This window comes from Tetrao urogallus (assembly GCF_951394365.1).
Source record: "Tetrao urogallus genome assembly, chromosome: 16".
Classification (NCBI taxonomy): domain Eukaryota; kingdom Metazoa; phylum Chordata; class Aves; order Galliformes; family Phasianidae; genus Tetrao; species Tetrao urogallus.
The window spans coordinates 12,528,240-12,542,491 of NC_136829.1; the positions used below are offsets into that span (position 1 = coordinate 12,528,240).

General features: G+C 49.5%; 1 protein-coding gene across 1 annotated transcript; it reads right to left on the reverse strand.

The window, feature by feature from the left end:
* Positions 1–4,367: 4,367 nt before the first annotated feature.
* TFAP2C (transcription factor AP-2 gamma) lies at positions 4,368–11,694 on the reverse strand (the record flags this gene model as incomplete). The annotated part of the gene is given in 8 exon segments (XM_079543264.1): positions 4,368–4,653; positions 6,128–6,188; positions 6,191–6,268; positions 7,615–7,733; positions 8,405–8,627; positions 9,821–9,872; positions 10,058–10,534; positions 11,647–11,694. Coding segments are annotated over 8 exon segments (1,344 nt in total).
* Between the last annotated feature and the right edge of the window lie 2,558 nt (positions 11,695–14,252).

Sequence of the window (14,252 nt, forward strand, 5' to 3'; positions counted from 1 at the left end):
GCTGCAGCCCTGGCAGCAAGGCTGGTGGGTGCAGGTCTTTTCCTTCACCCCTTTAGGCTGTCTCAGGTCTCTCAGCCACAAGCAGAGGTGCAACAGCCTGACACTAAAGAAACAGCATCTTAGTGCCTTACAAGGGGCAAAGTAATGCACTGCACTCAGTATGCCTCAAAGCCTTGCATGGCTCATGGTTTTTGTCTTTCTTTTCTTTTTCCTTGAGGATGGTAGGAACCTATCCCTTCTTTGTTTAGCAACCCTGCCTGTAACAGGGGTGCAGCATCATTTTAAACTGCTTTCTGTTTCTACTGATAAACTCTTTCAACTAACTAGGAGACAGTTTTGTATTGCAGTGATCAGCTGAAGAACTCCACCGTTCAGTGACAGACTGTATGAAGACATTTTACGCTGCTATTTTTCCTTAGTTGGCGGTGGTTTGACCTGGAAATATAAACTCTGAAGTTCAAATAAAATATTAATTCTATTGTTTTGTATATTGTACATCTCTGAACTTTCCGCACTATTAGAAAGCAGGAATTTTGAGTTTCACAGCATAGAAAGCGAGAGTTTGTACATAGTTTGAATTAAAAATCATGGGTAAAAATATAAATCAAGGGGAATATTCGGAGAATGCGCCATGCACCAGTTGCAGCGTGGGAGCCAGGGCTTCAGCAGAGGGTTAAAGAGGGTTGCTCAGCCATCGGAGAAGAAAAATAGGCTATTGTGGGCAGACCTTACACAATAATGGCCCATGGAAACAAGTAAGGATACCCACATTGAGACGAGCAACGACGTCCAATAAAAATGGCATGAGAAATCTTGTTTATATAAGTCTGTGAAAGTGAAAATGAAAGAGAACGCAGCAAATGGTTCCAGTCATCCATGCAGCTCTGCAGATAACGTGACAGGGAAAAGCAGCAATAGCCATGTGTCACAGAAATGTTACGAGACCACAACTGGTTTAGATATTGCACAGTTTGCAAAGGCTCCATGCAGCTGGCTGCAGCCAGGGGTTAGGAGTAAATTCTCATTTGCATGGTTCCATCTGCAACATGCATTAACATCACATGCAGGGGGGAAAAAGATTGCAACTAATCTACACAGCAGGATACTGCAGCAAGTAAGACCCACGCTTCCTTTTCTTCTTACATATTAGCAGCTTTTCATCACTATTTCTCTCTGAGGCCATGAAAAAAATCTTCAACTGAAAGTGAGGCAGCCATCAGGTCAAATGATTCAGGAGCAGAGGCTGACATTAGCACCTACGCTGGCAATGCAAGTACTTAAAATGGTCCGTTTTGACTTCCTACCTCAGAAGAGCCCTATAGTGTAAAAGCAGTACTGAGTGTGAAAGTTTGAAGAGGGGTAAAGAAACAAACCAACCCCCCTGTTCGGGTAACTACTTCTCAGCCTCCCCCAGAAGTTACTGACCTAAGCATGTTCCCAAAATCGGTTCAGCTGACAGACAAGTTCAGGTCAGTTTAACTGTTCTCCCCAGCGAACGGAGCAGAAGACACTGTGCTTCCATGTGCCTGCAGAGCAGATGAGGAAGCTGAGCCTCAACATAATGTACCGTCTAAAACATACAGTAGAGGAAAAGCATTAAGGTAATGGAAACTCAACGTTTCTAGTGTTCCAAACATATAAATAGAACCCGAGCCAGTACATTAGACAATTGACTGGCTTTGTTTGAATGCATGCAAGAATAAATGGAAAGATCCTTATTTCCTATCCCAAGGGGCAATTATTTTCAGAGCCTGGTTTTGTGCACTAATAAAAAGCAAGATTCCATTGTCTGGCAGCTAAAATCTTACTGTATATACTGTATAAGTGAACAGTGCAAAAAGGGGAAAAAAAAATATCAACCTGGCATCACATTCTCAGATGAGCAATTGTCCTTTAGCTCTCACCATACCTAGCATATTTCTGTGGGTAGATATACAATACAGAGAACTGGTAAAATACACAGATATAAGTCAATGTACATTTGTTTACAGATGACCAAAATGCTCATTCTTCCAGTGTTACAATGGGCCCAAGCAACACGAACAGGAATTCCACAGCTCTCTCAAGCAGGGAGCTGAGTTGCAACTCAAACTACAACACAGGCTTTGCCCCAGTCCACTGCCAGCAGCAAGTTTGTTTCTTTCTTTGAGCTTCCCCCTCCTTCCTTCTCCCTGTACACCTTCAGAAATTTGCCTTTACATTTCAGAGGAAGAATAGTGAGAATAAGAATTTAAACTTTGAATGTTGCATCTGTTGTTTATTATCCAGAACTGTGCAAAAACACACCGCACTGCTGCAGTTGGAATTGCATTCTCTTGCTGTTTTGTCCACTGCCATCATTTGCAACGTTTGCCCCAGCCCCACAACAGCTGCATCCATCAGGTGCTGTAATTTCAGGGGCAGCATAAAGGCAGAGCTGGCATCACTCCTGCTTTAGGAAGCTCTGCCATGCAAGTCCCCCTTCAGGAAGCTTTATTTGGCTGCGTTGCATCTGCGACGGCGAGTGCCTCAGATGCAGCCTCACCACTTTGAGGACTTTCTGCAAAATTCCTTACAGCACTGAAACCAGATGGCACATCTATCACATTTCACATGCCAGGATTCTGCAAATATTTATCATTAGAGAGACAAATTATTCCAATAAAGGCAGATTCACTGGAAGGCAAAGCTGGCGGAGATTGATTTTTATTTAGAGGAAGCCTTGCAGTTTGTGTTTAGATTTCAGTTTGTGTTCTATTTAAATAGGCAGCTAGCATGATCATGACAGCTTAGGAAGGGGGGGGAAAAAAAAAAGAAAAAGGATTCTTGGAGATACATAGCATGTTTAATTGAAACCATTAGTTTTACTGGCAAACAGCTCCGTATTTCTGTTCTGTTAATCTGAACAAAGTGCTGCAATTATGACTCAATACATAATGTCCTCTAGTGCTATTCGCCCCACATTCCCCAAGTATAGAAAGAAAACCAAAACTGTTCTCAGTTAACAAAACATCCCATGCTTCTATCCAGAATACTTTTTATTATATGGTTATCATATACATCAGCATTATAGCGGGAACATTTACAAATATGTAAAGATAGCTCAGAACCTCCATTATTCACATACACACGAACTCACACACTCATTTTGCATGTCTGCTCAGTTGCCGGGTGGATGATGCACAAAGTTGCTGCTTTGTGAACACACACCTCAGATTAGATTCCATTTTCAGTGGCAAGAATCGCAATATTAAAAAAAACAAGTCTTAAATACCCTGTATAACATACCTGTGCATAAACCTAAAGATATGTTTAGCTTACCCATTACCTTTGAAATACTTACCAAAATTAAAATCTGAAAACCCATTTATAAAAAAAAAAGTATTAAAAAGTTCACCATTATTTACAAATCCGATTAAATTACACATAAATTACTATTTACATTCAACACACTGCTTCCCTTAATACACATAAAGCCTCCCTGGAAATTATTTTTTTGGCCTTACAAGGCAAAAAAAAAAAAAGTTCAAAAAAAAAAAAGTTATGTGCCTATTTTTCCAAGTTCCCCCCCTCAATTAAAAAACAAAAAGACAATATAAATAGGTGAATAAAGCTGCAATATCCTCAAACACAGAAAGTGAATTTTCTAAGAGTTTTCATTTTGTACTGATCCTCGTTAAAAAAATACCGAGATAATTTCCACTGCAGCCAACATTACTGCAGTGTTTAAAAGCCTGAACATTTCCATAAAAATAAGCATGACCAATGCCATCAGATAACTTTATCCACCAGGATTTTAGCACTCTCTTATGGTAATCTGAAAATAAAGGGAAAAAGGAAAAAAAGAGAAAAATCTTACTATTTTCAGGTGTTTGTAAAAAATTTTTAATGTACATCAATCTATATAGCACTGTTTAATACTGCTTTACTGCTGCTGTTGCATGAAGAGAGAATAAAACCCTGAACATTTATCTGATAACAAATAACCTCCCATGTAAAATCTGCCTCTTAAGAACTACACACAAAGCTGGTTGCCACCAGGTACCGAGATGTGGGAAAGCAATCTTATGTATTTCATCTCTTTGTCTATTTCCAACAGAAACCCTTATAGCACCACTTTTACAGCAAAGGATGGCAACACACGGGTACCAAGTACTTATCTTCAGGTCACTGCTTCCACAGACAAGGGACACTGCAGCTTTTGGAAAGACTTGTCTCCCGGATCCAGGAGGAGCGAAGATCCTGAATGATTTTGTTGTTCTTGTTTCCTTTTCCCTCCTTTCTTAATAAAGAAGAAAAAAAAAAGTACCCAAATTGCTACGTTCCCCCCGGCAAGAAGATCCCAGCCTGCGTTAAGGAGGAAGAGTCTAAAGTCTGTTTTTTCTCCTTTACTTCCTGTGCTTGTCCATTTTATCCATGGTTTTGTTGGTTTCTGCGGGGCTCTGGTCGCCAGTGTTCATGTATGTTTTGTCTGCTATTTTTAATGCTTCATTTAGGTAGTTCTGGACGGATGTCATGGCAGCACAGATGGCAGCGCTCCCAAAGCCATGTGTGATCAGGCTAAAATGAGTCAAACAGCCCTGGATGCCAGGGTCCAGGATGGGACTGGGCCTCGTGTTTCCCAGCGGAGTTCTGTCCTGAGTGAGGAGGTCTGTGAATTCCTTACAGATCTGCCTGCAAGACACAAAGCGAGCGTGCTTTACACCACGGTGCAAATTTGTGCAAAAGCAAATAAAACCACCAAGTCCCCGCCAACTATTTGGCATACGTAGGAACGGAGTTTCAGAAACTCATTACAACAAGATAGGGGTGTTCTTCACAAGCTAAACTTAAGGCTTATTCCTTAGGATCAGTTCCTGACAAGCCTGCTGTTTGATCTGGGTCACACCAACACGTATCCATTCTGCAGAGCAGCACCCCACCGCTGCTGGCTGAGCTCTGCAGCCTTTGCTCTGGATTTAAGGCAGAGCACAGGTTTAGGGCCAGATTCTATGAGAACTTCTGCAGCTGCAGCCCAGTGATTTAAGACGACTGAAGCAGCTGAACAGGAGACTCAATCTAGTTGTGCACATTATGTGTATATGCTCTGTTTAATAAGGACCCGGGCCCTGATCCTGCAAACACGAACACATATGCCTGGCAAAACATGAATGGTTAATAACGCTCCAACATATGTTGTTTGCTGCTTGTAAATCTGTCCCCTTGATGTGATTTCACATGAGATGAGCAATCTTCACAGAATCATCACTTTATCAGAATTTCTCAATCACAAACATCTCCCAAAAGATGACTGTTACTGGTGTTAATAGCAATGCCAATAATAATAATGAGGAGCCAAAGGATTAGTGTTCAATAGAAAGCATAAAGTTCAAGCTATAGGAAAGAGATAATCTATTTCTAAGAAATACAGTCTTGTAAAAGCAGTCTCTTTCTCAGGGAAAGCCAGATTAAATCAAGAACAGGTGGAGTGTAGAACCTCTGCACAGGATTTTGCTTGCTTAACCTGAGCACACAACTAGGGCAACTCTTCTCATCAGTTACACAGGATTTTCTCAGATCCTCTGCATGGAACCGCTGCTTTCAAAAGCAAGAAATTGCACCAACCCTACCCAGAAAACATCTCAGACCAGGACAGAGGGCTTGATTAAACCTCAGCATAGCAGGGGACATCGAGCACTGGTTTATAACAGGAGTAACAGATGCTGCCAGCCACGGCCCTGCTCAGCACGTGGGTAATTTGGATACAGGTGTCCTGCAGAGGAGCTCTAACAGAACATCTCCTTCACCTTTCCCCTCCCCGAGATTTCTATGAATTTAGTAAAGAACAGGGACTCTTCCCATCTGCTAAAGGCTGCCTTTTTCACTGAAGATCTTCATCTCCAACAGTGAAATGGGACCATCCACAGCTTCTGGTTCCTGGAGTCCTGCGATGGACACCTGCCCGCTGTTACTGCTGACAGCAGCCAGGACCCGTGTCTGAGCTGCCCTTGCTCCCCTGTGCCCACCAGCAGCTCCGTGCAGCTGCACATACACACACAGGCAGGTCTGCCCTCCGCTCCCAGCTTTCCCAGCCACACCTGCCCCCAGGCACTCAGTTCTGTCACACCTTAGGGTACGTTTTCCTGCAACACCCCCAGCCCCCACTCACTTGGCAGCCAGCAGCATGTTCTTCCTGTTGGCCATCTCATTGCGGCCCATGTGCGGCCGGTCAGGTACTCAGCCACAGCCTTGGAGGGGAACTCCGTCTCACACACGTAGCCGAAGTCACGAGCAAGGTGCACAGCTTCACCTGCGGCAGGCAGAAGGGAGAGCTTGTTACAGATGTGTTACTGCCTATTTATTGTTGGGAGATCAGGAAAATTAAAGCAGGGCGAGCTGGAAGTGTTATTCTCCTTTGGAAAGGGACGCTGCTGTTTTTTTCACCATACCATCCATCACCATCCTCTGATCAGCAATTATCAGTGTTTCTTTGTAAATTTCCATCAAGAAAGAAAAACCGACGTGATGACAGCTACAAAATAGAACTCCCTTGTCGTCTTACTGGAAAGAAAAGCTTTGGTTTTGTCTCTATGCAGATTCACTACAGAGCAAAGACTGGAATTTATTCTACAACTAATTTCCCACTGATACATAAGAAAACACGCAACTAAATTCCACCAACGTAATAAATTTTTCCCTTTAATGCATTTCTAGCTCTGTTTTATAATAACCACCTTTGAAAGGCGAATAAGTCAGCTTTTTTTTTTTTATTAGGGTAATTTCATCAGGCTTAAGGAAAATGGATTGGCACAAAGTGGTGCTCCATGTAATGCTGTGTGTGTGTGTGTGTGTGTGTGTGTGTGTGTGTGTGTACATACAGAAGCTCTCAAATCCAAATTCCAAGTGCTTTTCATGGAAGCTGCTATATTACTCCAGTTTGTGCAGCAATGAAATAGCAGTGAGGCAATGCTGGACCATTCTTCATGTTTCAGTCACTGCTTCCACTCCCCTTAAGTTTTACCACTACCAGGAGCTGCTTTCAACAAACACAACCCACAGCCACACACATCCATATATACACACACCCTTCAACTCCACTTAACCAAGAGGGTCCACATAACATGCTGCAGATTAAAGGGGCTCCAGTTTCCCATCAGGAAGCCAGAAGCTATAAATCTCACTTTATACGCCTACATTTATTAGCAAAGCTTCTGAGGACGCTGCTGAGGGAGGGCCGGGCACCGGAGCAGCTGCCCCACATCTCTCCAGTTTCCCAGTGGGGAACCAAACCCAGTTTCATCCCTTTTGCCCTCCCTGCACACACCCTCAGACAAAACCCCAAACAGGGAGCACAGACTGGACAGACGGGGTGTTCTGCAGAGCCTGGCACGCACACGGGAGGAATGGCATCTCCCTGCAGCACCCTGCCCTATGGTGGGGGCACACAGCCCCGTGCAGGCGGGTGGGCTGGGGGCAGAGGGGAGCACAGCCCAAGGCAGCACAGCAGTTGCTGCGGTGCCCCCCCGTTGCACTCACTTCAAAATAACCCCCCCAGCAGCCCACTGACTAGTTGGCCTTCCCGTGCTTTGTTTAGGAGGATAAAAAGCTGCGCACGAGGGAAAGAATGTTTATTTTTAAGACATGTTCAGGACTGACCTTCCACCAAAGATGTCAACAGTGTCACATTTGCAGCTTTCCTTCTACCAGCTGGAAGGTTCAAACCAATCTTATCCAGCTTTTCCCTTAATGATCTGCCACCATTTTTAGATTTGGCTCTGTAATTAGGAAAAAAAAAAAAGTCTTATTTATCTTCAAGATACTTTTTTTTTTTAAATAAAGATGAGAAATTCCAGTTACTGACATTCAATAGGGTTCTACTGGGGGTAAGATAAAAAGCAGGCTCTTTCCCAATGACCTACTTTTAAACGCTTTGCTACAAACCAGCCAGGATGAAACACAGCAGAGGTCAAAATCAAAACGTGTCAAACTGCACTGCTGAAACCAGCAGCTGTAGAACAATCAGGAGCCAAATTGTGTTAAAAAACAAAACAAAAAAGAATCCCAGACATACAGAGCATCTTTGTAAAGGCAAAACGAGATCGTGAGATTTAATCCAAAAATCGTTCCACAGGAGATGGTTTGTTACAGGAACTGGAAAGCTCCACCAGCAGCAGTTTTAGAGACAAAATCCACTGTTACACAGAGAAGGAGCGCTGCTGTCAGGGCTGTGAGCGGCACTGCTCCCCATACGAGGCACAAGAGCAAAGCAGATTTCCAAAGCCCATTAGGATTCAGCGCTGCTGGGCTTCTTAAAAAGCTGGAGTTTGGTAAAGGGCTCTGAGCTCCTCATTGTCCTCATCTGGCTGCAATCACACAACACGCACATGGGGGGGAAAATAATAATACTGTCATACAGGTGACAAATATTGGCCGGGCTGCAGCGTACCTTCGGAGCACACCTCCCAGCAGAGAGGCATTGAGGCACTCCGGGGGGGAGAGCCGCCTCTGCACCTCCGCCACCGTCACTTTGTACTTCGATGTGGAGCTGAGGAGGGACAGCCGCCCCGGCACGGAGCAGAACACTTCGTTGGGGTTTATGACCACTCCGATCAGTCCGTCCTTCTGGCACGGGAGGCTCAGAGCGCTGTTCTTCGTTAAGGAAATGGGACCTGTGGGAAGAGGAGGGCAGCGGGTATTTTAGAACCGGAGAGAAAAGCGAGAAGCGGCAAGCGGGTTTGCTTTGTGCAGGGGGAGGGCGGGAGAGCGATTTCGTTCTGCACTGAACTGCTGAACAGAGCAGTGCTCTGCCACAGTGCAAGGAGCTGCCGAGAGAACACGGCTTACAAACAATAAATAAAAGGCACATAACCTTCACAACATCCCTATCCCAAAAAGCTACGAAGCAGTGCGCGAGTTAGCAAATCCCTTCTTCTAAGAAGCTGAACTAGCTGTAGGCTGTGCCAGCATCCTTCAGCCAGGACAGGGGAAAGGCTCCACCGGGCTCATCCTCCACCCCAGACACACTAGAGAACGCCTCTGGAACCCCAGCAAATTCATAGCAGGGAGTACTGGGGGGATTAAACCCAAAGGAGAACTGAAAGCAAAACACGGCTGTGCGTGGCTGAACGGGGCCAATGCAGCACAGATCAGCACTCCCCGCTGACCCACGGCTCCGAATGGGTTAAAGGGCTGCAGTTCCGGACGGGAGGGATTCGGCCGTGCTCCATCTGACAGCGAAATCGCTCTCCCATGAGCTGAAGGCAGCAATCAGCGCCCTGCCCGGCACTTCTGCTTTTCCTCAGTTTGGTGTTCGTTTGAAGTCTTCAAAGCAAAACCTCCACCGATATATATATATATATATATATATTTTTTTTTTTTTTGAGCACGAATTTGTTTAAAAACAAAAGGAGGAAAAAAAAAAAAAAGAAAAAAAAACTACTCCCCAAAGCCCTACAACCAAACTCCTGCACTGAGTCACTGCTGCTCTCGCTCCCCGGCTACAAAACCGCTTCGATTAAGGTAAAGCTGAGCAGGCTCACCGCACCGAGCTGATGGCAAATAAGGGAAACGGGGGGGATTAAAAGAAAAAGAAAAGAAAAAAGGCTGCTACCGAGCTGAGCTCCCTGGTAACAGCTGCAGCACCACGCTCAGCCCCGCCGCGCACACGGGGGGGGGGCACGGCCGAGGCACGACCACCGGCAGGCGGGGACGAGCTGCCCCTGTCTCCAGCTCCGCTCCGGAGGCAGCGCACACAGAACCACCCCCAACTCCGCTTTAGGAGATGATGGAGCATCCGTGCGCCGCTGCGTCACCCAACGTGAGCACTGAGAAGGGAAAGCGAGCGGCGTGCCGCCGTACTCACCTTTTCTAATGACTGTCTGGTCGTGCATTAGTAAGTGTTGGTCTTCCACGTTCTGCAAAGAGAAACGGGAGAAAGTTTTGCATCTTGAGACGTGAGGAGGAATGAATTGAGGGGGGTCGCGAAGCCCACCCGCCCCATTCAGGGCGAGAGAAAAAGCGACTTTCACTCCGAAGGTGGGGCGGCGAAGCTGGGCTGAGCGCTCGGGCATCTGCAGGCTGTGGGGTGAGGGGTGGTTACCTGTACATCCTCTATCTGATGGGCCATGTCGTGGAGCCCCAGGTTGTCGGCCAGCGCCGAGGCATCCAGGCCGTGACCGTGGGGCAACAAGAGGTCGGAGCGCCGGAACGTTTCCCGACGGCCGCCGGCCGAGCCGCTCTCCAGCGCCGAGAGGTGCGGGACGAGGCCGGGCCGGCCGTGCGGCGGGAGGCCGGCGGGCTCCTGGCTCTGGCGGTTGGGCCAAGCGCTCTGCTGCTGGCTGGGGGGCGGCGGCGGCGGCTGGTGCAGCGGGTTGATGGAGAACGGGTCCCCGAGGTGCGAGTAGGGGTCGCTGGATTGGGAGTAAGGCAGCGGCTGGTAAGGGGGGGGGAAGTAAGGAGGCTGGAAGTCGGAGGCTCCGGAGTGGGAGAGCGGCGGGGCCGGGCTGTACAGGTGCTGGCTGACCGCCGAGAGGTGCGGGAGCCGCGGGTTGCCGTTGCTGCTCCCATCGTGGCGGTCCTGGAAATCACACGGAAGGGGGAGGGAGGAGAAGGGAGGCGGCGGTCAGGGGCTGCCGGGCCGCTGGCGGCAGGCGCCGGGCGCTCGAGGCACGACAACAGGGAACAACTTGGGAGGGAGCGGGGGGTGAGGTGAGGGGGAGGCAAAAGCCGCCCTTCTCTATTTTCGGGCATTTCGTAGGAAATCAACGCAACTTGTAGGGAAGAGGTTAAGAACCAACTCCCACCAGTTTCATCACAAATACACCGCAGTAACCCCTGCACTTCCAAGAACCTATCAACATCTTACAACCACCATTAAAAATAAAAATAAACAATAAAAGGCACCGGCCCGCTTCCACCCAGACCCGCAGCACAGGCGGCTCCGCGCCCGCGGAAGGGCTGCATTCCCAGCACAGCACGGCGCTCCCCGACGGCCTCACAGCGCTCGGTCGGAACTGGACGCGCTTTTCCCCCCCAACCCCGACTTCAAAATCTCAGCAGTCAAAGCTTAAAAGTCTACACGAAGCTGATCGCGAGATTTAGCAGTTTCAGGCTTCACGGTCGTTAAAATAACAGCGCTAATTAATAGGAGGTGAATAGGGTCCCAATGGTGCGTGAAGCGAGGGCTACAGATAATCTGCTGCAACCGGGCAGGCAGATGATGACCGGCAGAACCGGGCAGACTAAGACCGCAGCCCGGGATCGCCCCGCAGGGCTGCGGGAAGGGCGCAGGGCGGCTTTCTTTACGGCAGTTCCCCTGGAGCGGTCCGACAGCTGCGGTGCTCGGGGCTGCGCGCTCCGTCCTCCCCACTTTTACTGCTCCGATTCACTGTACGGGGCAAAACCCCGTGCCGTAAGGCGCTGCCTCCGGCTCCTTACAAACGGGGATGCCCCTTTTTATTTTAACGTCCAGAAGTTTTGGTGGAGGAAAAAAAAAATAAAAATAAAAAAAATTAGAAATCCTAAACGAAGTAAAAAGCAAAAGGAAAAGGCTCGGGGAACGGAGGGACTCCGTGTGGCGGAGGGACGCGTACGGCCGCCACCGAGCGGGCAGAGCCCCGCGGCCACACAACGCGGCGCTGCCCCGCACCGCCAACCCGACCCCCGCCACCCCCTCCCCGCGCCTCTCACCTCGCAGTCCTCCTCATACTTGACGTTATCTGCCAGTTTCCACAACATGGCGTCCAGCGTCCAACCCAGGTGTGCGGTACCGAAAGCAGACGAGAGCTCAGCCCCCCCCCACGGGCGGTAAATCCACGTCGGCGCTGGGGAAGAGGAGCTGCCCCCCGGACGGAGCTCAGTTGGCAGGCATGAAGGCTGCTGGCGGACTAAACCCCCGCGCTAATGGTCACTCGGGTTTTTTTCCCTGCCCAGACGCCCTTAATGGCAATAGGATTATCATAACTCCTCCCCAGGGATGGCTCGGGAGCCGCGGCCGGCAGCCACTCAGGAGGCGGCGTGGCCCTAAGCCACTCCTTGCGCGCCCGCGGAGGCTGCGCGGAGCCGGACTCCCCCCCCCACCTTCGGAGCGGCCCCGGCCCGCGGGAAGGGGTACGCGTGGGCACCGCCTGCGGGAGCGCTGCGAGGAGGGCAGCCCCTGAAGTGCCGCCGCGTTCCTTCTCCGTGGCTGTGGTTTATTCTTGGTGGGAGGCGTGCTGTTTGTTCGGCAGCCCCCCCGCGTGGAAGTGCGCCCGGACTCCCAACCCACGCGGCTCCGGCGGCTGCTGCTCGGAACGCCGGCAAAACCCTCGCCGCGAAAGCGAGAAAAAGTCCGAGCGCAGCCCGAACTCGATTTGCATAATTGTCGGGAGTTTGAATTACTGATTACAACTTGTAAGCTACCGATGGTTAAGGTATAATTTGCTTAATTATCCGACAAGGTTATTGCAGCCGGGCTCAATCCCTCCTAGGTAAAACAGCGCTGATGGAGCGTCCCCGATGCGCGGCGGTGCGGGCGGTGCCGCGGCTTTCACGCAGCGCGCTTCCATCCGACGGCACAGAGCGCTGCCCCCGCAACAGCCCCATCCCTGCGGCGCTGCGCCTCGGACAAAATGAACGTCGTGCTCAAAAGCAGCGACATCTCGCAGTGTTCGAAGGTCCGGATCACCGCTCGTTTACGCGAGAGCGGCGGCTGCGGGTTTGCTGTGCTCGGGACAAAGCCGAGTCCGGTCAGTGAGCAGCTCTCGTGCCCGGCAGCTGCTCCGAAGGGCTGCGGGCGGAACCACGCCGGGATCCCGACCTGACCGAACCTCCGCCACTTTTTTTTCCTGAAGATCGGGGAAGAAATAATAATAATAATAATAATAATAATAATAATAATAATAAAACCACCAATAACAATGAAAACCAAACACCCTCAGCACCTCTCCCTGATTAAATGAACGATCCAAAAATAAATCCGAGGCGGACGGTGCTGCTGCAGGTAACCGTTGGCGGTGTTATCAGCCCGACCTGGCACGCAGGTGCTGATTTGCAGCGTTGCGCTGAGCCCAGCAGCAGCAGCAGCGACTCCGCATTATCATTTTTGGTGGAGTCTCTATTTATTTTTTTAACGACGGTGTTTTTCTTCCAGGGATGTTTCTTTGAAATGCAGTTCACGACGATTATTAGCGAGTGTGCTCGCGCGGCTCCTGGCGTCATTAAGACTAGGAATCTAAATAATAAAAGACAGGGGGAGCTTAAAGTTCATTTGTATTAAAGGGACAAGATGGATTTAAAGAGAAACGAGGAGGGGAACCGTCGAGCTCCCCAGGTTTGGGAAGATCGCCCTCCTTTCTCCCGAAGGCATCCTGCGGTGCAACAACGTGGGCGTTTTTACCAGTTTCCCTTCTGCTCGCAAACGTCACACTGAGGGGCGACGCAGTTTTTCTCTTTTTTGGTGTTTTCAAGATCTGAACACCTTCGTTTTGTTTACTTCAGCGGACCAAAGAACGCAGACGAATTCGGCTCACTATTTGATTACGTATACCTATATGTATAATATAGAGAAGTAGAGGCGTGAAAGAGGGATTTAGAAGAAATTACCAAAACAAAAGGACGCCTTGGCTTCCTAGAAAACCAAGAGAGCAGAGGAGGCTGAGCACGGGGTGTGGAGCGCAGCCCTCGAGCCGCCCCTCCCGTAGGGATCCCCGGACCCCCCAGCGGCGCTGCCGAGCCCGGCCCGGCCCCGGTGCTGCTATCGAGGGATGCTCGGGGCACCTCGGGCCTCTTCCCAAGGTTGGGAGGGGGAAGGGAACGCTGCGAAACGTGGCTTTCTGCAGCCCCCCCACGTTCACACCTAACCCGGAGAGAAGCGGGCTGGGCGGGAGGCGATGGAGCAGCTGGGAGGAGAGGCGGCTGCTGGCAGGTGGCAGCTTTCCTGACTTATTAAAAGGGGGGGAAAAAAAGGAAAAAAAAAAAAAAAACCCAGTGCCCTTATTTGCGGACGTCGCCTATTTGCAAGGAGGGCGGGCTGCCGGCTGCTTGCAGGCTCAGCTCCCCCTCACCGCTCTCTTTTTACGAGGCTGCACCTTCCCGAGGGGCCGTAAAGCACCCCCAGGTGTGCGCGCTCTCGGGGAGCAGAGGAGAGCCCGCTGTCCCACTCGGTAGTTTTCCTATTTGGCAGCAATTATAGGAGAGCGTGGGGATGCTAATTGGTTACATACTCCTTCCTCAAAAAATTATTTAAACGCGCACATATCTCCGTCCTTAACGCCGCAGAAACCTGCCCGGCTTTTCGCTTCGGCTCCTGCAGAGCA